The sequence below is a fragment of the Echinococcus granulosus genome, assembly GCF_000524195.1.
Source record: "Echinococcus granulosus chromosome Unknown EG_S00169, whole genome shotgun sequence".
In the NCBI taxonomy this organism is placed as follows: Eukaryota; Metazoa; Platyhelminthes; class Cestoda; order Cyclophyllidea; family Taeniidae; genus Echinococcus; species Echinococcus granulosus.
In genome coordinates this window covers 44,420-67,702 of record NW_020170549.1, presented here as the reverse complement: position 1 = coordinate 67,702, position 23,283 = coordinate 44,420, and the positions used below count along the sequence as shown (strand labels likewise).

Below are 23,283 nucleotides of genomic sequence, written 5' to 3'. Positions count from 1 at the left end.
CTGGTTTTCTTATGCACTTCTTTCTGTTAGCAAAAGGTATAATTTGCTGTTGAATCACGGATTTGTTTCAGTTGAGTAGGAATTATTTTGTACAAGCTTGACATTGCAGGAAATATTACCGTTGAAGAGTTTCAACCAATCATCTAAGAAACGTTTTAAAGTGTGTTGCAGCATAGTACAGTAAAATTTTAAAACACAAACAACTCTTTGGATAATGAGTATTAGTATGGGCGATAGTAAACCAAGTCTTATATTAGTTTTGTTTAAGATTAGCTTAACATAAAAATAATTTAGTAGCTAGAAGTTATATTAGTTGTAAAATATTTTTGGTTAGATTTTTTATATATTGGTCTACATACTAAAGTTGCTAGGTTTTCTGTTTGAGCGCTAAGACTATTTGCTTTGCTATACAAACTACGGCCAGTAGGACCGGCGCGTTAATCAATAGTGGTTTGGTTTATATAGATGTATTAACTGTCGGCTTTTACATCGGAAAATGACTAAGTCCGTGTTGGATGGTTTTCATGCTCCCCCTAAAGATCTCCTTGATGAGGAGACAGTATTTAGCCTGGAGGATAGCTTGGATGGACTTCCTCTTACACCATCTAGCAGAAAAAATGATGTTGACTCCGAACTGTCACTTCCGGTACGATTTTATAGTTTATATAAGTTCTTCACCAAATAGGGAACGTCTTTGGGCTCTCAAAGCCTGTCGGGCTATAGGCGTGATTCTCGCATCAAACCTGAGACCATGCTTTCTCGGGTCAGCGCTTTTGCTGACGTTTCTGAGGATATAACGCTTGAGCAGCTTTTTGAGTACGCTTGGCCCGAAGAAGTGCCACCAGACACTAAAAATGGACCAACCTACTATGTTATCCAGGAGTTGCTAGCCGACTTTTTAAAGGTTTGTATATTTCCCTCGAGTTAATAACCTTGTTGCAAACCGTATTGACAAGTTGTTTTCTGCTTCCGTAGGTCAAGTCTTTCAAGCGGCGTTATCCAGAGCTTCAGCGTCGTGTTTGCGACGCTTATGAACGTACATGGCTTCAGGAAGCCGGTCTTGTTCCTTCTGGTCGCGCAGAGCTTGGACTTACCGCCCTCCTTAGTGACGAAGTGATGTCCCTTCTTCGAAACGACTTTCCTGAAGTTCACGTTGTAGTTAGCGATCTCTTCCGGCAGCGCCGGTTCCAACGCCTTGCTGATCACCAAAAGCGCCAATACGAGGCCGCTCGAATTGGTCGGGGCGAGGCCCGTGCCGAGTTAGCTCGGAAGCGAGCTCTAGAATCAGCCTCTGACTTCAATAGACAGTTGGTCGCCGAACGTCACAAGGAGCGTCGGTGCTATTGGGACCTTCAAACGATGCAAATTCATGTCCCTCAGTGGCCCTACCGTCTGCTAGAACCGCCGCCACATAAGAACGGTTTCTACCCCGTAGCCGTGATTCCGGGACAGTTCACCGAGCACTTTGTTGACTTTTCTGCATCCGAACTGGCCTACATGCCGCTGTCAAAGGCCCTGTACACTCTGCCACCGCATCTACAAAGCAAGCGTGCGCTTAGACCTCCACCGCCACTTCCCACGATGCTGAGATACGGGAATCTGACTGGTATCCCTCGACCGCAAGATGGTGGAGATGAGGGGACTTCACGAACACTGCAGGAGGCAAATCAGTTGGATAATAGGTAAGCTTTTTGTGCGCTGTGTGTACTTTTGACCGCATCTTTTCACAATTGCGCTCGTAGGCGTTTTGTTGCGCCGTATCAATTAGCGTTGTGCACGACTTATTCTCCACCTTCCATGATCGTTACTGACATCAAGACTTTAGCTATTCAGTGTTTTCCATCCTGGATGGATATGCGACAACATTCTGCAAAGCTATTAATTGGTCAATCGGTTACCTATTTCCTGCTATTGCGTATATGTGGATGTGAAAGTGCTCATGCGTGCAATGGGCGCTTTGGGTGTCGTTCCGATTTTAGCATATCTGTATAAAATGGCTTCATGTTCTCTTTGTTCATGTTTTTAACTATTTGTTTGTCTGAATTGACTATTTATTTGATTAACAAGTGCATTTTGTATGTTTCTGTAACCTAGATGTCAGGTTAGCTCCTCAGTTTATTGACTCGTAGCTCATTATTTTTGACAACCCTTATCATACAACATCAGTTGAACCTGGTAGATGATGTTCAATCTTGTCCTCCTTATGAGCCCAGTTTTGCTTGTTCCCAAGTTTGCTGAAGCTACTCATACAGTGCGTATGGCCTCTGGTGAATTTCCGGCATGCAATTTTTTTTGTTCTCACTGATGAGTCTCTCAAAGACAGATGCTTCGTTACGCTAAGAAGGAATCTGTGTTCTTCGTGATGAAAAATTAGGTGTGGCTGTTGATCAAAATTACTTTTTAGATTAGCGTGCCAAGAACTTGGGTTATGGGAAACATAAGTGATGAAACCTAAATCAGCTGAGAAAGCTGTGGTTGAAGCCAAGCAGACGAGTCTCACCTTTCGTGCATTAAGAGATGATTGATCTCTAAAAATCAGAAAAATGTACCATGCACTGTCCTTTGTTGGCCGCCGACTGGCCAACTCTTGTTAGTAAATGGTTGTTGTATTGCATCATTCGTTGAGCTAACCCCACTACCCACTCCACATTTCTAAATCGCTCACCGCTTAATCCCCACATGACTATGCTGTACAGATGTGTCGTATATTGAAAACAGAGTTGTTTACTGTCAATTCTTTGCTTGCTGCAGGTCAACCAACACTTATGGCTGAGATTCATTTATCTAGATGCTCGATGAAACTCAAAGAAAAACTTTACCGTCTTGAGGAATGGCCATGGCTAGTCAGTCAGCTGGATGGAGGTAGACACCACTGCTTCATTCTACTTAGTCGCTTTTTGTATCAAGTGGGTCATTGCATTCGTATTGGTAGGAATTTCAGGGGATTTATTCATTCCTTTAATTAGCATAGCAATCTTGGTTTGGCCTCTGTTCACTTTCAAGTGGAGCCCTCATCTCCTGTTGCCGTCCTCGTGGCGCAGTTTCCATGGATGGCATAGGCCATTCGCCGTTTCTGAATGCGCCTTCATAGTGTCAATCAAACTCTTGACTTGTTGGTTCAGGTTAATTTCACTCATTAAAAATAGACCTATAGTGAAAAGTAAGCCTTGTCCATGGGAAACCATATTCATGTGCATTTAAATCAAACGATTTTATAAATTGTTCCTGTCTTTATTATTTTAAGCAATTTGGTTTCATAGCTGAAATTCCGTAAAATCTCTTTCTCACTCGGCTGTTGTGCAATATAAATCATAACAAGATTAAGTTTTTAGCATTTAATACGCCTCTAAAGTACCCTTTTTACCATGTTTTTTATGCCAGTTCAACTACCAAACCAGAGTCGGCCGCCACTCTCGAATGCACTGCGCCCAAAGACAGTGAGGGACCGGCAGTAAAGAAAACAAAAAGAGAGGAGGATGAAGATGAGGTCATCGATGCAAAGGTTGATCAACCCGAGGAGGAGGAGGCCGAAGTGGAGGAGAAGGGTCCTCCCTGTACTGTCTGCGGTCGACCAGCCGCCGATCCATTGCGCTGTTCTCAGTGCACCAGACAGGGTCATCCGCGGTGTCTCGAGTTGCCAGAGCACATGGTGGATGTTGTGAGAACGTGAGTTTTTTTCTATTCTTCTTTTGATCCTCAGTGCGATTTTGCTCTCCCTCCTCTTCTACATTGTGGAATGAGGATGCGAATTTGCTTCTTCTAAACGTCTCACTCAAACCATAGACCCACGCATAATTCATCTTGAGCGACCTAAAATGAAAAATACTGTTTGTCATCATTAGGTGATGACTAGTATTTGGATTGGTTGGGATAGTTTGGAACTATTGAATTCATACAGCAATTGGTTGAATATGAATGCGTTTTTGCAGTTTTTGAACGTCCCGGTTCCTGTTAAATCACACCATTTCTGATTCAACTCTATGAACAAGGGAGTGGAAATCGGTATTCACTAGGTCACTAAACAGCCGAATCTTGTTGTTCTGAATTCTTTTCCTGAAGTAGCATCGCAGCTTTTATTTGAAGTCGTCTTTCCTTTTTACATCCTTTTTTTCTTATCGAAGAAAAATGGCTATTAAAGCTATTTCTACCTGCTTTTTCCTCAGCATGTAATTTTCTTTTCCAAATGCTGCTTGTCCCAAAAGTCCAATCCTTTTTATCATCAACTATGAAATGACTGATTTAACTGGCTTTGGGGGTAGAAAAGACTCTATCGGTTCATTCCCTAGTTTTCCTCCGTTGCGATGTTTACCATTCCAAATATCCTTTTTAGCACAGCTCTGCGGGTTTGGTGATAGGTCCTTCTGATCTACTTAATTGTTCGTTTAACACGTGGTTTCTGAAACAACTTTGCATCGCGTGATGAATTGATGCGAATTATTTTACATCGTTATTTTTGAAACTTCTGATTTTAACCCTAAGTCCGTGTGATTTTATCCTCAATTGTTATAGTTTATCCATTTGTCGATTTAGAGGTGATGACATCGTAAAAGCCCTCACTTTGAACCAGACAGATCGACCCAAATGTGTCTAGTAGATTTTGATGGACTTCCTAAAAATTATTTAAATAAAAAGAAATTAAGTAAATTGGTGTGGTTTTTATTATAAAAATGAGATATATGTAGAAGGGCCCTTCAATGTTGTCATGCGTTAAAATGATCAGCACTCCTGTTCATAATTCAGCATCTCTTATCAACGAGATCAAGTTCGTTGCGAATCACACTGGAAACGCAAAAGCGCCTCAGGTTTATCTCCCAGCTACACATTTCAAAAGTGTTCACATGATTGCCTGTGCAGAGAAAAGGGTGGTAATGGTCGCTTGGGGAAATGCTATCAGGCAAATACGGGGGATGAAATGAAGTAGCATCTCCCTCCTTCTCCACCCTCTCCCTCACCATTTTAAACGTCGAGGTGGTGCCTTTCTACAATTGTTTGTTGTGATACGCAGAATGTGGTTCTTAGCTGTCTCGTAAGGCCATAAAGGGAGCTTCTTGCTATCAACTGCGTGATTAGGGTCCTAGCCATACCTCAAGAAGACCGGGTTTTTCCACCTCCCTTCGGGTTGGTTGTAAAGTAGATCTCAGTCGTAATCGTTGTTTAATCTGCAGAGAGTGAACAATTCGCGTAGCAAACAACAGCGTTTGGAGTACACCACATATGCACGCGCATCTACAAGTCGGCCTTGCGAGAATGAAGTGATGCGTATCTTAGACCTGTGAATTGAAGCCTTGGATCGGTGGATTGTTTGGCGGCAATCGTCACTGATGTTTTTGTTCAATAAATATTGCGGTGGGGAAGCCATTTTTTCTCCAAAAGTCAAGCAGCTAACGATCAAAAATGCATGGTGCGTGTTTTTGTAGGGTGGGCTAAAGACACAAAGAATGCATTGATAGCTTTTTGTAGATCGTCATTGTCTATTAATCCATGCCATGCAACTTTTCCTTCTCGGTTAATGTAGGTGTAAATCAATTGAAGCATGGCTGAAAGTTGTTATTTTCACATTAATCCCCGGTTTTTTTCCAATTAATAGCAACGCGTAATTCTTTTGTATCTCCCTATAAATGATTCATTGCCAAAATTAAGTGATTTACTTAAACCATATCTGTGCAGTTTGATCCGCTATTCAATCTTTTTCCTATGCTGCACACATTTTACAGGCAGATTTTGGACCTTGGGCGCCGAGTTGAACTGAGGTTGTAGAGCAAATAATCCTGAATCCTGTTTATCAGGTTCTACCAACGCTTCATGAGAATCTTAAATGATGGGAAAGTGTTCCAGAACACTACACTACACCGTACTGACAGACTGAGGCCCCACTGCCAGCTCTCAAACTACGAGATTCGTCGGTCATGTGGCACTATTTACGCGGTGTCTTAAAGCAGTTTTATTATAAACGCTCTGGGTACTAGTAGCATTACTATTGGATGCAGAGAAAATTCATGGCATAACGTCCCCAATTTAAACTGTTTTAGATATGCATGGTCTTGCATGGAGTGCAAGCAGTGCGTGGAATGCGAGGACACTGGAGACGAGGGACAGATGATGTTTTGCGACCGCTGTGACCGTGGTTATCACGCCTACTGCGTAGGTCTGCGTGGTATCCCCGAGGGTAACTGGGAGTGTCCCACCTGTGACCCTACCTCTGCTCGTCCTCCGCCCAATCGATCTCCCTCTCCTCCGCCTTCCAAACGTGTCTCTCTACGACGTCGTGCCAGTCTCAAACGCGCCTCTCCTGTTGTCGTTGTGGTGCCCATCGACAGCGCAGTAGCCGGTAGCAATGCAGCTGCAACACCAAAACGGAGGGGCCGACCACCAAAGAAGGTGGATCCGGCGTCAGGAAAGGCAGCAAACACCTCCACCAACGCGACAGCAGTGGCGAAGGTTAGCAACAACAGTGACGCAGAATAGTGTCTATCCACCTGTTATTTAATGGTAATCAGTGTTTTTAGTGTGTTCGAACCTCCTGACGCATGTACGTAGTTGTATGATTACTTGAAATACACCCTTTTATCCTTTCAGTTTTGCAGTGTGGAAAGGTGGGTGGACTGGGCCGTGTTATTTCGAGTTGGATTGGCTGTTCGGCCTGCCTTAATGTTGGGATGGGGGAGTGTATTAAGATACTTCAAAAATTGCTAAATTCTAAGCATGTTATTGAAACCTGGTGCCCTCTTTGAGATCTGTGTTTTACACTATTTCCTTGGTTACAGTGATAGGTGTGACCAATTTCAAGTGCCTCCAAATGATCAGAAGTTTGGTGGTTGATTTCGGAAGATTTTATAATGTTACCGTAGACTCAAAGGTCTGTGTTTTCAAAAACATTTCACTTATTTCCACTGAAGGTATTTTTCATAACTCCAGGTATAGGTTTGCATTATTATTCGACGGTAAAGAAATAGCGATAAATCGATGTATTTGAAGAAGCCTTGACTACTTGTTGAGATTCATTAAATAGGGTAAGTCTGCTCCAAAAAAATGTGCGGTGTTCCCTCCATCAACGCCTAAAATGTATTTGGATGGAAAGTTTTTTTTCAGTGTTGGCTTAATCCAAATCCATATGAAGTGGTGTGGGAGCTTTCTATATGTCATTCCTACATAGCGACTCTTACATACCGCTTTGAAGCGCCGAAATCTCAGTAGCTCCTTCTTTTCTAATATGGTGTAAATTTTACTGAATCACCACCAGTATCTAGTAATTTTCGTTCATTTTATGCGTAATTTATTTTTGACCTAATTCTTTGGATAAAATTATACGTTTGCATAATTCCACTTTAGCCTGTTTGATTATTTGAGCAACCAGGCAACTTTAGCAGCGTTTTTATGCAGCCAGTTTAATCGATCGATTTGCCCAATTGATTTATCGATTTCCAAACTCCACAGTACTTACCCGAGCAATATTCGAGAGTATTGTTTGCAAAAAATGCCTCCTGCAAGAGTTTGGGTAGCGCTCTTAGCCTTTCATTTTGCTCTGCTGGATGCCGTTGACATTGACAACGAGGGGCTTTGGTCCTCCTCCTATCTGCAATTGGAGACCTGTGAACCGCGCAGGGAGATGGGAGAGTGGTGTGAGTGGGGTGAGTGGGAGCCCTGTGAATTTTCCACCTGCACACGAACCCGAAAACGCGTTTGCGCCTGCCCCACTCCTGCTGACTGGACGAGTGGCGCTTGTGCCACTGTCCTCCCACAAGACGACATTCGAGTTGGTGATGTAGGCGACATTCTCTCCCTCATTTTCAGACTCTGAAAACGCATACACGTTTTGTGCGTAATAGTCAAGCGGGTCGATGTATAATACCCTTCTTCGTGGGAGGAAGATACTATGGTGATTGCGAGCAAATGTAAGTGCTTAAAGTTGGTAGCTATCTATTTATTCTCTACTTAATCCAGTGGTAGCTCTATAGGCCCCCAGTGTTTGGCAACCGTTGGTAAAAAGCGTGTAAAAGCGAAGTGTTTTCCAGAAGTTAAGTCAATGGAGGAACGAGATGTTGGTCCTTGTGATGACTGGCGCTTGGCGCAAGGATGGTCACAGGTAAATCCTTCTATTAACATCGTGAAAAACCATTTGAATTTTTCAAACCAAACAAGTTTGTTGGTTGGTTTAAAAGTGCAGAAATTTCGTTAAAATTATGGCTTTTGACGATCAACCTAAATCTTCCAGTACCATGGTTATGAAGCAAACAATTTGGTCATTTTTTAATATCTGACAGCTGATATTTCTGCTTGCTAATCGATTTCACAGTGCTAAAATGTTCGTAAATTGTGAACAATTCCCTCATACAAACATCGAACAACGATTTAGACGTTAGAAAATGAAACAGATTACAAGGTTTTCCCTTCAGTCGAATGCTCATGATTCTTTGAAAGTAAGGCTACAGATGAAACGTATTTTGTGGGTTTCTTAGACAGGAATCCCGGAACGCGCCAGGACCATAATAAGCGCGCATTCAGATGTTGGCAAACAGTGCTACAATCCCAAATTATTCTACGTTCAGACGGGCACACTTGAACCCTGTCGCGAGAAGTATTACTTTTCGGAGTCGGGACAACGCAATGTCTACTCCAAGTATGTCTTTCACTTGCCTACTTCTAATAACAAAGAGCTCATCCCATCAGTTGCTTTTCAAGTGCGGCATCATAGCCGCAAAATATGATTCTCGGGAAAGGCTGCAATTTGCTTATGAATATAAAGGAACATAAATCCCCAAGAGAGAGGATTTTATTGTTTAATGCTACACCATTGATTTGAGTTAGCCTTCACCTACTGAGACAAATCACCTCCGAACGGTGACAATTGAAGAATAATTTTAGTAAAGGTAAATGAACAAAAAAGAAAGTTTTTTTAGTAAATTGCACATAACGAACAACTATGTCAATTTGCAGAAATATTTAAAATACCTTTTTTACTTAAGCGTCATACATGACCTTTCTGGTTTCGTTTCGTGCGTTAATTGCAAGTAAGTAGAAGCGACGTATTTACTCAAGTCGAATGTGTCTAATCGGTGCTGCTTTTCTGTATTAAGATGGACATTTTTACATTCATTGGTGGTGAAGACGCCTGAAGAGGGCTGGTGAAATAGTGTTTTTCACAGTTTTTAAAAGGTAGTCGACTAGCCTGAAGACATATTTCGGTTGGTGGCGCATGAGATAATAGCCTCCTCCCTCTCCACCTTCTTGAGTGAGTTAACAATTCCCGTAGTGAACAACAGCTACAAGGCATAGCCTTGTGGCGGTAGGATGATGTCTTAGATTTGTGAGGTGAGGTATTGGAGCGGCAGTTTGGCGATAACCATCAATGATTTCTTCCTTTGCTCAACTAGCCTTTCAATACAAAGGCCATTTTTGTGATGTTCTGCTTTCCTGACGGCTGCTATTTCTGTCCTCTCGCCAAACATCATCGTTCTTTTTATACGAATAGTAGTGCAGATGTACCATCTACAGTGATTGACACTGAAACACCACTTTTTGCATAAAAGGTAAAATCCTAAATTTACGGTATCAAGCACGTTTAAATGGGAACCACAAACCATATTTGTGTGCTATTTTGGAACAGAAAGGCAGTACCTTCTCTTATTTTGCGTGCTTTGAAATAGTTTGTCCCTCGGACGCCATTCATTATTTCTACTTGTTTTTGTCTCCACTGTGAGGCTCTGTCCATATTCTTGTGGATTGCACCTCTTTGCTCCAAACTTGTTTTGTATTTTTAGTGGTTTGATCCTTCACTGGATCCTTTTATTTTTAAACTTTTATAAGTGTTTCGTAACTTTACGGGATTGCTAAATCATCCAATATTCTGAATTTTTAATCTTTTAATTTAACTCCCATTTTTCGACTTTTGTGTGGTGATTTGCATCACTAGCTACTGTTATGTTTTTTGTCGGTTTACACCTCTTTCTGAACACTTATAGTCTCAAGATTGAGTGGGTACTTCCTATTTGGTCTCCTAATGCGATAGCGATGCACTCAGAACTCGGACAAAAATGAACCAACAGAGCGATCCCGTTCCCCAGACCCAGTGGTAATCAAGAAAATGTGATAACTCTCACTCACTGACTGAAGACATTTCTGTATATCTAAATCGAGATAGAGATAGGCGTGAATCTGAACACCTACCTTGCAGTCTGAACAACTTGGCATTCAGCCTGGAGAACTGCAAATTCGCCTGTGCCATCGACCCCAAATGCGTAGCTGTGGAGTTCGCAGAGGGCTTCTTCTGCAATCTACTGACCATCTTTGAGAATGATAAGCTGGCACGCCAGGTGGGCACTACGACGCTCACCAAGCCGACAGCCTGTGTCAAAAAACAGCTCTTCGTAGATCCCGTTGGCTACCCCTACGGGCTGGCATTGGAGGACCTCTATGCCGGTGTGGTCTAAATGCTATCTAGGAAGGGGAGACGCTGTTGTGTGATGTGAGCTTCATCCCACCGATCACTTTCAACGTTTTACCCTTTAGGTTTCGTTAACTCAAATTTTATTTCCTCCGTCGGATTCCTTTGATATTACCACTGTTTGTAATTGATGGTTCTTGACTTTATTCCATCTTGCTGTGGCATTTTTACAGTTACATTCTCATTTGATTTGCTTTTACACAAATGAAAACTAGCATGTATTTTGGTAGCTTAACGCCGTCAAGAAAAGGAAAAAAATGGTTGTGGATTTCTGGAGAAAGTAATAAGGTACGAGTTCTCTTCGCAGACGACCGCTACTTTCTGTTGCATTATACTTCTTTACTCCACTCTTGTTGGAATGTAAATGAATCATCTATTTTCACTGCAGAATTCTTCAGAGGTTTATGCTGCCTGTGTTTCCTCTGACGAGTCTTGACATGGCCACTGCTGTTTTTCGAGGTTAAAATCAAATTATTTTACTTTCATCAAAATAGATTCTTCAATGAACCAAATGAGTACTCACTACAGAATTCTAGATCGTCTATAATCCAACAGGAGAGTATGTGTACTCTCATTTAATGACTTTGTCAACGACCTGTTTCGCTGATGAATACATCACTTCATTTTTTTGAGAAAATGCTAGTTTTCTGAACTTTTAAGGACTAAGTTGAATTAGTGTGATTTACCATTATTGCTTTAAAAGTGCCTTTTGGTGAAAAGAGAAGAACCCTATGGTATCGGCAGCAAATATGATCAGGAGTGAAATCTGAGGTGACTTCCACCTTTGATTTTACGCTTCCTTTCCAAAGGGAAGTAGTTATGCATTTCGGGAGCACAAAATAAGCTCTCATTTTCCGACTCACATGGCGATCTGTCAAGTGGAGGTCACTTGGTTCAATATCCTGTGGCACTTTTTGCATTTACATTCGATGTACAAACACATCTTGGGACATCAACAGTCGTCAGGCTACCTCAGGGGACTTCAACAAATGGGCTCAGAAGTTTAAGCCATGAGATCTTTTTGGTTGCATGAAATCCAGCTATTGCTGGTCATTTAAACAAAGGTATTGTGACCTTTTCAACCTGGCAAACATAAATCTAAGGCAGACCTTTTCTATGCTTCACCTAGCTAAACACAAGAAAAGAAATGTGTTGGGATGAAAAGGCAAACGTGATGGTAGCACCTATCCACATGGTCCAAAACGAGATCAGCCCGAAAATGGCGCACTTTCGAAAAGCTGTAGACAACTTGTCTTCACGTTATGATGGATTCTGTCTAACTGAACAATCTGAGTGCGCTATTGGGGTTGGTGCCGCCCTCTAGCCTTGGTCGGCCTCTGATCTCACAGCTCTATTAATTCGAACCGGGCGCAGTACGGGTCGTGATCGGCGCCCAAGAAAAGGGGAAATGCAGGCCATGAGTGACCACTTAAGTGGGCCACAATCTGAACGTACGAGTGAACATTTCCAAACCGTGTTTGACAAGCCCGGCTTGTAAACTGTCGTAACTGTTTTTAGCTTTAACTTCCCCCTTCCTCGTACCCGAGTTTTACAAAAGTGTGAGGCATGTTCACAAACGCACGACTAATTCAATCTCCACTCTCTCTTCACATGTTATTTGAGGCGTAATACGCCAACACAGGAATGTGCTGTGAAATAGAAGTTAGGGCACATAAGAGTGGTGTCTTGGGGCCTAGTAAAATTATATTTGCCACATACTCTCTGAAATAAGATTTCGCAATTCTTAAAGTGCCGTCAGGTCGTCTAATCTTCCCAATATTGCTTACATTGAATCCTTTGCTGATATCAATTAAGAATTTTAGGCGACGTAAAGGTTCCCTCTTTACCTCACCCACTTTGTCATACTGCTGAAGATATCCACACTCCCGAAAAAATGACCGTCTCAACGTCTCAACAGTTACCTTCCGGAATTTGATTCTCCCAGTCATCCTATAATGCCTTTTACTCGCTCTCCCATTTAACTGGTCTCATTGACCAATATGACGTGGGAACAAACTCTGGATATGTCAAAAATCACGATAAGACGAAGGCTGTCCGAAATGGTATGAAGAAGGTGAAGACAACGAGCATCCTAGAGTTCTGGCAATGCAGTCAGTACACACATTATCAGCAGTGGAGATCTCATTTCCCCGAAGTCCTAACTCTTGATAGTATCAGTTAGGATCTCGACAGGATGCAAGTTCACGCACATAAGCACCAGTTTATAGCGCTCACATTCTCTGTTTTGATTACAGAAACACTGCTTATTCAACCAGTAGACTACTTATAGTGGATCCTTCAATTTCTTCAGTTAAACTCCACAATCCAGTTAAACAAAAAGGTGATTTTGACAACAATGCCCCCCCTCCCATTTGGGCAAGTAGCATAAGGGACAGAAGGTAAGAAAGAAACGGAGGGAAAGGAGGTGGGAGGTTGTGGTGTGAAATAAGGAAAGAAAAATAACCGTCTTCACAATTCAAATCGCGGCGTGGGATGAAGGAGAAGGTTGGGAGAAGATGGAGAACGGACAATTCGAAGCACAAGTATCAAATTAAAAACCAAGACGACCGCTGAAAGTAACGCGAGATCGATCAAAGTGGATCGACAATGGGGAAGGAAAGAGGAAGAAAATTCGAGAGCAACTGGGGAAAGGGACCGGCTGCTTTAATTCGATGGGGACTGTCATTACGATCGAGTGGTTGGGCAGGTGGATGCGTGAATGCTATCAAAATACCTCACGATAGATCATTGAAATGGTTTCGCCGCGGATGGACTTCTGCCTGCAACGGTGTGGAACCAAGGGCTGCAACGAGACGTAAACACATACAAAGAACAATTAATAGGCGCTGGTGGAGCCACTAACTTCGTGTAGTATTAAGACTGAGGGGAGGGGAACGTGTAAGAGATTAGGGAGTCACGCTCGCAAAACCAGCTAAAAAAAGGGTTAAAGGCCATGAAAAGAGCCTACAAACTGTGCAAAAAGAACGGAAAATCAGTGGATTGGACCGCAAAGCAGCCGCAGCAACTGCTGCTATCACTTATGAGAGCAAATTGATCGAGAGAGGTTAGTTCACTTCAGAGCTATTAAAGCGTCAGTTAGTAGTGGGTTATTATTCACCTATTAAATATGAAATATCCGATTTCTGACTTGATCTCCTTTGTGCAACATTACTTTGGATTCCCTTAGTTTACTTAAGACAAACGCATCATTTTAGTTTTGGACTATTATCTGCCATGCCTCTTGAAAAGAAGCTTCGTTAAAACCTAGACCACTTTGAAAATTGAAGTTTTCCCAAGTTATTCTACCATTAAATAACAACGCGACAACGCAAAAAGCTCAAAGCAACATCCCTCCGTCTCTAGCACCGGTGGCGTGTGGCTCTGCAAATGTCATTTATGCCGCTAGTCTCCCCAACGCCACAATCGCTATCAGGATATCAGGAGCACCGTTTACCCCCACAGCCCACACACGTTTGTTCTAGCACGGCACCAACAATTGCACTTCCTAACTAACCAAACTGTTTGTTGCTTACAAAACGTCTTGCACCCGTTTCGTTGTTTTAAATTCTATCCAAATTTTCGCAACACGATTTGATACAAACAGTTATCAAGAACAGATAAAGAACTCATGTTGGATGTTTTTGACATCGGGCTCCAATTGGAAAATCGAAAAATCACATCAGACTAGTCGAAATCTTGATAAGTTCCTTTCTGCAAAAAATTCTAAACGTGGAAATTGTGAAGCCTTGAATCTGAATCGGACATTTCATAATTACCGACATGAGGTTTGAAAAAGAAAGAGAGAGCCTGGTGCAGAGATCTAAGGATTAAACTTTGAAGTCTACCTTTGAGAACAATATTCTATCTAAATAGTCACCCCATTCCGGTGTTCGTCAAATTCAAGGTATTTCAGTCTCTTAGCTAAACAACGGAAATATTTATTAAAGCACTCCAACCGATTAATAGCTGTACCTGTCCAAAATTAATATCTGGTACGCCGCTTGCATGCGGAACACAATTGAAAAACACTTGTGCAGTGGGATACAAAGAAGGCTACTAAACAAAATTAATGGTAGTATGATTGGCGATGTTGGTAGTGATAGTGCTTATCAAAGACAAGAAGATGGAAGAGGGGAGTGGGCAAGTGAGGCAGCAATCGCAGATCTCGCAACTCTGAACGGTTCAAAACCAACAAAAACCAACCACAACAAACAAACCCGAGCAGTAGTTTGAGGCAAAAAGAGGGCAAAAAAATGATACAAATCGGTTAGAGAGGAGCTAGTGAGGGGGCGCTCTGCGATGGCAATTCCAGAATGGCAGTGAGGTGTCTTACAAAGTGCCTTGATGACTTGAAACCTGCGTACACAACAAAAACCTCACAAAAATACTTAATTCATTTCAACAATTTTGTCTTCTGCTTCTTAATCCGGTGGATGGTGCCAGAGCTACCAAAATTTAATTTAAATTTCACCAAATTAAAATTAATGAGTGAGCACTCCACCTGCTAGAATTTCGTCCATCATACCGTCGCCGTTGATTTGCCTGGTTCTATTTTGAATTCGACGCTTTGCCAGCCATGCCTCTTGTGCGAGCACTCGCTAAAAGGAAAAGTGCACTTTACTACTGGCAACGAATTCAGTATGTGGGAGGCGTTTTAATCTTAAAACCTCGGCACACGCACACTAAAAAGAAATTGGCAAACAAAAGATGCAAATTGGATATGGAATTAGAATTAGACAAAATTGAATGAGCTAGTAAGAGATGTGAGAATAGCAAGCGTAAAATCAGCAATCTCAAGTAGGTAACAATTTACCCGTGTGTAGTAAACGGAACCGCGGAAGAAACTCAAGAAAAATGAAAACAAACCTGTATATCCACGGGATCCTCGCTCTGGTAAATGAAATTTAAAAAGAGATCTTATTTATCTGACTAAGTATCAACCGTAAAATAAATTCAGCCATTGCTGGCGTAGCGCAGTGAAAAGGTAAAAAGATTCTAGCCCATTATGGAAATCTTGCGTTGGAAATAAGAATTACAGATTTGGTGGGCTTGACAGTACCCGCTGACCGAAAAAATTGTTTCGTTTGATAAAAAACTTGACATTAGTTTGAATCTGCTGACCGGCATAGATTTTACATGAAAAAAACGGTGAATCACAGACCATCGTGCACCAAGACCTCTCCAATAAGATGGGGAGAAAAAAAACACGACTGATGCGACATTTGTGACCACGGGAATTGTTGATTGTGGTAACGACAAGATCGAATTTAAGAATAAACATTTGTCAAGGTTCACGAAAGTTTCGTGACGAGATCGACAGCCACTCTAACGGCAACATTGGAAGAACTGTCAAGTGGATGTAAATAACAATTCTGCGATATCTAGAGCTTTCAAAGTAGAATTAAGTTTGAAAAATATGTAATCTTTTTTGATGTTGCGGTAGGTCCTAATTTAACTACAGCTAGGCATTTAGCCGATCATATCAGACAAAAAGTGGAGAGCAACTATTGGTAGACAGATATCCTAGACACGAAACAGTAGCAAATGCACTACCAGAAATAGTTATCGGAAGGCAGCTTCGAGAGGTAAAATTACAGAATGACAAATACATCAGATCTGAGTCGATGAGGATGACAACAGGTTCTGTGTATAGTCAATACGGCGAACCTCTTCAGTCTTCAGGCCGGCGGTACGGAGTTCAGTTTAAAAAACAATTGTGCTGCAGCGTCACCAACCCTACTGTGTGCTAATAATAATGCTACAGGGGTACCACAGGAGACACAACGGCAATATTGTCCCCTTTAAAATAATCTTTTTAATGAAGCAGACTCCTCCATTATTATTTTCGACTCATCTAATCTGTTTCTACGAGAACATAAAACAAGAATTAGTCCTTCCAAACTGTGATCAGAAAGTATCAGTGAATATTACATTTTAACTGGGTAAATGCTGGGATTATTTCGATCCTGTAAAATAAAGATACGTTTCCTAGCACTGTGAGCAAAAATTATCCGGATTTACATCGTATTTGGAATTCTTTGTTAATTGGGTGTGGAATAAATCTATACGAAGCATTCTGTAAATTTCGTTCTAGAAATTTCCACAATATGGCCGTGCAAACTCATCCCCACCTCAACTCCGTGGTCGCGGTTTTCTTCCCTACTAAGCAAGTCTGCCAAAAGAAAGCTCCATAGAAAGACCTTCATGTCTACTGCAGCCTTTTTGAGAAAATAATACACAAAATCCATTATTCTTAGTACTTTTTGATCTCAGTAACAAATCACATCTGCATTCATTCAACTAGCAGCCGCACTAACAACATTCGTATTAATCATAATATATGCTTTACGGTTTCGAGAAAGCAGATTTTCTGACCGCATTAATAAGTCAAACCTGAGCTCATTCCAGTAAAAGAGGCAACGGAAATAAAAATCTTCACCAATTTAAGGCATCATCCTGCTTTCTGCAGCAGACTTGTACACCTTTTGGTAAATAATGCGCATTCAGTTAACCAGAGCTCCAGCCTATTAGGTCACAAACAGAAGGCAGTGATGGCGATATAATCGGGCTTAACAAGGAGGGGGGGGGGGGACTCACATCCTTGGGTCTACGCTGTCGAGAGGGTACAGCACCGGGAGCGATGGAGGATGAGTTTCGTGAGGAGGCGTTCCCGTTGCAGAGTGATGCCTCAGACTGCTTCCGCAGCTCCTGCGCTTCCTCCGCCCTACGGCGCTTCTCCAACTCCGTCTGAACTTTCTGTGGCGTCAAAAAAAAACGATAGTGAGAATTACGCTAATCATGCACAATCAGGGTGATCAGGCACGATGATAAGAGGCGGAGTGTGAGCCTCTGTTGACCATAAAAGTTACTTGGCTTGAGCGGCGCTAGGTTCTGCCACGAATGTAGCACTCCATTTGGCTGTGGACTATGACGAATTGTTTCGAACGATAGCCCCAACAATGAAATGAATCAACTTCGGACCCTCACCTATCGCATAAACCATTCGGCGTGTGCTAAACAATGGCCCGCCGCGGATCTGGCAACTTGTATGCTTGGGATTTCAATAGAGCTTTGAATAAGGGAGTAGATTCCGCAGGTCTGTGGGTAGCCGAGGCTCTCTGGGACGACTTAAATTCAGTCGGATTTTTAGTAACAACAAGGCAAAATCAAAATAGGGGCTTCGAGTGGAATCGCCCTTGCATAGATTAAAAGTGGCTATAAAATAAATTTCTGTTTGCAAATAAGTGTCAAGGTAACAGGATTTTACATACCTGTCATCAGGACACTGACAATCATTGAAAAATCGTTTTAAACAAACGAAATATGCAACAAGTGGAGAGTTACTTAATTTCACAGCTTTTTAATACCTAACCGCAGTTCAGATCCAGGTTCAAAGTTTCATTTATCAGGGAAATAAACTTTGCGGTTTTGAGCTGACACAAAATCCTGTCGTATGCAAAAGAATAGTTTATAAAGTTGTGAAAGCAGCTTACGTTTCGACCGCGGATGAACAGTCAATTTGATAGTTTTACGTAAAATATAAGATTTCCTATGAGTCTAGCAATCAAGAGGACAAGTGTTTAATTATAGCACGAAAAAAATGACCAGGTCCGAGACAGACAGACAGAGAGAGACGGACCGACAGACAGCCACCGGAGAAGTTAGGATTAATTTTCATATTTCTACGCAGGCCAAGTCTTCGTTTGGAGAGAATCCAACTGAATCCCAAAAACTAACAGTAATTGCAAGAATTTGATAGATCATCTATCTACGAATTCACCACCGAAAACGTTTCTAGACGTCGCTGACTAATTTAAATTGTCGATTTCTTTGATAAAAAAGTGTATCTAATTTACGGAATGCACAATTGCAAGATTCTGCAATACTTAAAAGACATCAAGCCCAATAAAACCGTCTCCATGCTATTAGGCAGAAACAGTGTAATTTCAGGACGTCCAATTGAGCGAAAAATTACTTAAAAGCCAATTTTTTGAAACATGTGGTGAGTCTAGTGGAGCCGAGTGGAATAAGTACCAGAGGTTTCAATTTCGTTTTGGGCTGTAAAAAGGCACCAACGAAATCAGTTAGTAAAAAGTAGACTCAATTAATTGCACTGATTTTGCGTGGGCCACGGAAGAACTATTCTTCGTATCGCGCTAAAAGTATGCCAGAGAATGAAGATCAAAGGAACTACTTGTGACCAGCACGAATGGGTAAGTATCCCGTAGAAGACAATAATGCTAACTGTAAAGTATGCTTAGTATGTCATGAATGTAACGAAAGGCATTCGCAAACCAGCATAGTTGCCCTGTTTTTCAAGCGCAGATGAACACGATTTCACCAGTAACTGTTACAGCAACGAACAGCAAGGATATATACACCATCCAGACATCTGAAGATCAAAAAATTACTTGGTATAGGATAAAGCGCATCTTGTTAGGAAACCAGCACCAGGAAGATAACAAATTTCCTGTTTACAATGGACAAGCCGGATCCTTGTTAAAGATGAAAACTGCAAAAAAAGAATGCGATTTCCGGAGTTCCGATTGCCATGGTTACCACGTAGTGTGGCTAAAGTGTTCCGAAGTGACGCCAGCTTTCCTGATGACCAGAAATTAAAAAAAAAATGAAAAACAAAAACCAAGAAGGGATTTTTCCTTTTGGACGCCATTACGACAATACCGGCAAACAAATTAGCTTTTTGAGAATAATGGCTCAGTACACGTTGAACGAAACTCTGATATGAATTCAACGATCAGTTAGAATTCAACAAAACCAACAAACAAAGACGAATGTTGCATCGGGTGGCGGCTTGGGTTGTCCATTCCTGACACAATCATTGCTTCACACTTAAACAGCAGCATGGGATGTGGGGACTTAGAGGGCGCAAAAAATGAACTCATCTTCCACAAGACAAAGTGGAATGAGAGCACAAATTTAACGGCAGCCATTAACAGCGAATCTCGAGAGTGAAATGAATGCCGTGACTGCATTTCACATTAACAAGTAGGCAATCAGTAGACAACGATAGAACTACATTCTGTGGGCCATCACTTACATGCAGATGTAACAAGACAATCGTGTTTTTAACTCTCCGCAGATACACTCGCCCTGTTGCTCAAGCTCATCAAATGGGTTGCCAGTTTTTTTTCTCATGTTAATCCACCCATTCGGTGCCTCGAAGCTGGACTCTGACTAGCGCAGGGTATTCTTTACAAGCTTCTTTTGTTGATGGAAAGCAAAAGTACTTTTGTGAAGAAAGTTATGATTGCTAACCGACCTCGTGAACAAAAGAGCACACATTTGAGAAGTGTTCGGAAGACAACAGCATTCCATTTCAACTTAACTGTCATAGGTTTTCTTATTTAGATCTGACATTAAAAATGAAAAGAAGAGTTCCTTATCAGTTTATAAAAATTGATTGCAACAAGTCATATCGCAAACAAGCTGGTCGAGTTTCCAAAACAAAGTCGATGCAAGATGTTTTTGTCGAAAGCCAACAGCAGTTTTAAGTTCCTCAGCATCAATTAAGTTGGTCACTTTGATGGCGCAGCTATCGATGTCAACAAACGAACTCTGGGTAACAAACGTATTAACAGAATTAAAAAGTGGATCGTTATCTGTGAAATAATTGCACTTGTAAGGGAAAATCTTCTAAGATAATAAAAGTTAAGTTAAAATCAAACTCCACCATGACGATGGTAAATATGCACGACACGCGAATAGAACAGGATTGAGTAAGACTGAAGAAGAGGTGGTTTGAAACTCGCCTTGAACTGCTGAACGAACTTGACAATGCAGGTAAAGAAGGTCTCGGGACTGGGTTTGTTTTGTGCCTCGCCGAACCACTCGGTGGTCTGGGCGAATATAGCCCGTGCCGTCTCGGCCTTGCGCTGAAATTCGGTCACTCGGGGTTGTTGATCGCGCACGAAGGTGACGAGGCGTTGAGGCGCGTTCGGGCCCGCCGCAATCAGCTCCTTGTCCGCTTCCGCCATGCCCGCCGCTAATGCGGCCACGTCCGTGGTCAGCGCTTCCATCGGCACTGGAAGATGAGGGGAAGGAAAGGCTAGAGGGAATCAGCATTAAACCTCTAGGCTGGTATTCTTAGTCCTCTTTTCTTGAAGCGACTTCCGCTTCTATCACCGAAAATGACGCCACGTCCAACTTCACTGGGCTAAAAATACCCCCAGCATCTAGATTGGCAAGTTCCACTTTGCACTTATTTGCAAACGCTTTGGCGTTAAATATACGTTTACTACTAAAATAGCCGCTCAGACACTACTAGCTACACTGGTAGCGCGCACGGATAGTTAAGGGTCAAATTCCATCCAGCACTCCACGTCGATGGTTGATTTCCGGTTCAATGAATGTGAACCACGAAGAAACATTTTGAACCCGTATTCTAACTCGCGGCCAGCATTTGATAATAACACTTTGGGAGAAAATTTGGAAAAAGGGATAATTCAAGCATTTATGTCATTTGTGAGTCTGAATTCCTTTATTAAACCCCGACACAACAAAGCAACCAACTCGGCCAGCCAACAAGACATTTGACGATGAGATTTAGCGACCAATGTAACCGACTCGAAGGAGGCAGGTAAAGCCCTGTTAAAAATCTGTTCTCTTAACCTATCTCAGAGAGGTTGACCTTAAGTAATAAGGAAACAAGACTGGAAATACTGCAAATGGTGGTAAATGGAAAAAAAGTTCAGAAAAAGGCGTAGAGTAAGAGATAAAAAGCGCGCTTCGCAACTCGAACCCCAGTCTCGATTCCGTGAACTGCATGAAAACGTAGGTGATGGAAATGCCTCTTAACAGTAGCTGCATACACACCAGGAATAGGCTCAAAAAAACAATCACAAATTCAAAATACCAAGTAGAGTGCCAGATTGTTCCAGTGATTGGTGCTACCTTTTACCTCAATCTGTCAATCATCCCACCGCCTGAGGGGAGTTTATCAGTTTTAGGCCACTACACCAGTGGTTACCCCAAGAAGGACCGACTTGAAAACCTTTGAAGCACCAGCGAATTAATAATCGCAATGAGAATGGATGAATAAGCGTTACCGAAGGCCAAAGCGGTTGTACATGAATAGAAAAATTCAAACTGGACCTCTTGCGTTAGTCACATAAGCAATTTCGTTTACGAACGGAAGCACGATTAATGTACCTAAAATTTGCTTGAAATTCGCCCATTTTGGGATGCTCATAAAAACTTACTGAATAGATTCAAATACTGATGTTATCGAAAAATTCCGAAACAATCTGTCCCAGTCGTGAGCATATGAATGGACAGAGTTATCGTTTACTGACCAGTCAGAAATTTTTGACGTAAAAGGATGCGAGGATATAAAGTTGGTTAGTAATTTCGCAATGGAAATAAGCGCTAGTTCGTAATAAAAGGCGTGGGAAGATTGTTCCGGATAGGAAATCCACGAAAGTATGTAGACAAGAACTTGTGCATTTCAAATAGATCGTCGAAAGAAACCATTCATCAGCAGCAGTCAGAAATGGATATTTGCAGGCAATTACAGTAAGCAAACTGTACGCACGGTTCAGAGAACTGTCAAAAAGCTGGGTAGTTGGTAAAAATAGTTTTACGTGTTGCCAGAACTACTGCACTACTTCGTCAGCAAGTAGTGAGTCATTTTTAAATCAAAAAGCAGTTCAAAAGTTGAATATTCACGAATAGAGTTTTTATACAGACATCGAGTTGCCAAAAAATGTTTTAGCTTTTAAAAACTCTAGACCTCCTTAAAAAAGAATTTATGCTCCTCTATACAGTCACCTTTCTCCACGAACGCAGATTTTTTAAAAGACACCAACGCCTGTAGTCGTGCCTTTCTACAAGCAACTCTTTAGTCGCTCTCAGGAACTAAAGGCAGTTGTAGATCAGGGCATTCGGCTTTCTTACAATTTTTCCGAATGTTATTGTTCCGTTTTCCCAAAGTACTAATAGGACAGGACTGCAGTTGGAGCACTCTGTACCCGTCGCGCCAGAGCAACTGGACATAAAGCAGTTCTTTCTCACTAGCGCATGTTCTGCTGCCAGTTTTGTACCAGAAAGATACCTCTTATGCAGAACCATAAAAGCAGAAAGAATTAGCCGCATGATACGATCACATGCGACAAAAAAATATATTGGAAATATGGAATACGAGTACATTTTTAGCATCTGTGAAATTTACAGCTACCGCTCCTTGTAGTATTTTTCTCTATTGCGATGGCAACTAGTAAGTTCCTTTTAAAGAATGTTTCCCGGATAACAACCAATTTGTGTGATCTCGCTATATGGTCAAGTAATTATCTAAAACTTGTTTTATGAAAAAATCTAAGGATTTTTTAGTGAATTTTCACCTGTTGTTTATAACACCACGACAGCTTGCGAGTCTGCTTTTAAGGAAGTACTTTCGACCAGACCACATTCAAACTGAGACGTGACAAATTTTCCAACAATAACCTAAGAGTGCAAAAGAACTTACAACATCTCTCGTACGACTGGCAATTAATAAACACACCTCTTCTTAATTCTGGTAGCGGTGTGGATCCTCTGAGGGCGCAAATGGTCCACATAATTAGTCATTAATCCCCTTTTGTGATATGCTCTAGAAAAATGTCTATTGAATTGTTCAATTAAATTGTTTAATCAAACGAAATGTACACGCTTCAAGTCTGATTCGAAAACACACCCACGTGATACACACTTTACAGGACCTACGGCTGTCAGAGCATTCAGCCTTCCTACAACCGCTGTGGTCGTAGCTGCTGCTGACCGGAAATCCGAAACACTCTGCATTCATCACATCCACCCCAGACGAAGAGCCTACCGGGGGGGGGGGGGGG

General features: G+C 41.8%; 2 protein-coding genes across 2 annotated transcripts in view; one reads left to right on the top strand and one right to left on the bottom strand. All coding sequences in view use genetic code 11, as the record gives it.

Moving 5' to 3' along the window:
- Window positions 1–496: 496 nt before the first annotated feature.
- EGR_09815 (PHD finger protein) lies at window positions 497–10,427 on the top strand (the record flags this gene model as incomplete). Its single annotated transcript, XM_024499064.1, has 10 exons — window positions 497–646; window positions 686–904; window positions 976–1,682; window positions 3,382–3,666; window positions 6,030–6,451; window positions 7,509–7,762; window positions 7,792–7,892; window positions 7,942–8,083; window positions 8,457–8,617; window positions 10,172–10,427. 10 exons carry the CDS (start codon window positions 497–499, stop codon window positions 10,425–10,427), a joined length of 2,697 nt encoding a protein of 898 aa, XP_024346516.1.
- Window positions 10,428–12,599: 2,172 nt separating this feature from the next.
- EGR_09814 (Formin-like protein 3) overlaps window positions 12,600–23,283 on the bottom strand; it is a gene marked incomplete at both ends in the record, with an annotated part of 38,203 nt that continues 27,519 nt past the window's right edge. The window contains 6 exons of the mRNA XM_024499063.1: window positions 12,600–12,681; window positions 13,181–13,244; window positions 14,943–15,039; window positions 17,039–17,197; window positions 20,227–20,483; window positions 23,159–23,263. Of these exons, the coding sequence (XP_024346515.1) occupies window positions 12,600–12,681; window positions 13,181–13,244; window positions 14,943–15,039; window positions 17,039–17,197; window positions 20,227–20,483; window positions 23,159–23,263 (764 nt within the window). The remainder of the gene's footprint in view (window positions 12,682–13,180; window positions 13,245–14,942; window positions 15,040–17,038; window positions 17,198–20,226; window positions 20,484–23,158; window positions 23,264–23,283) is intronic.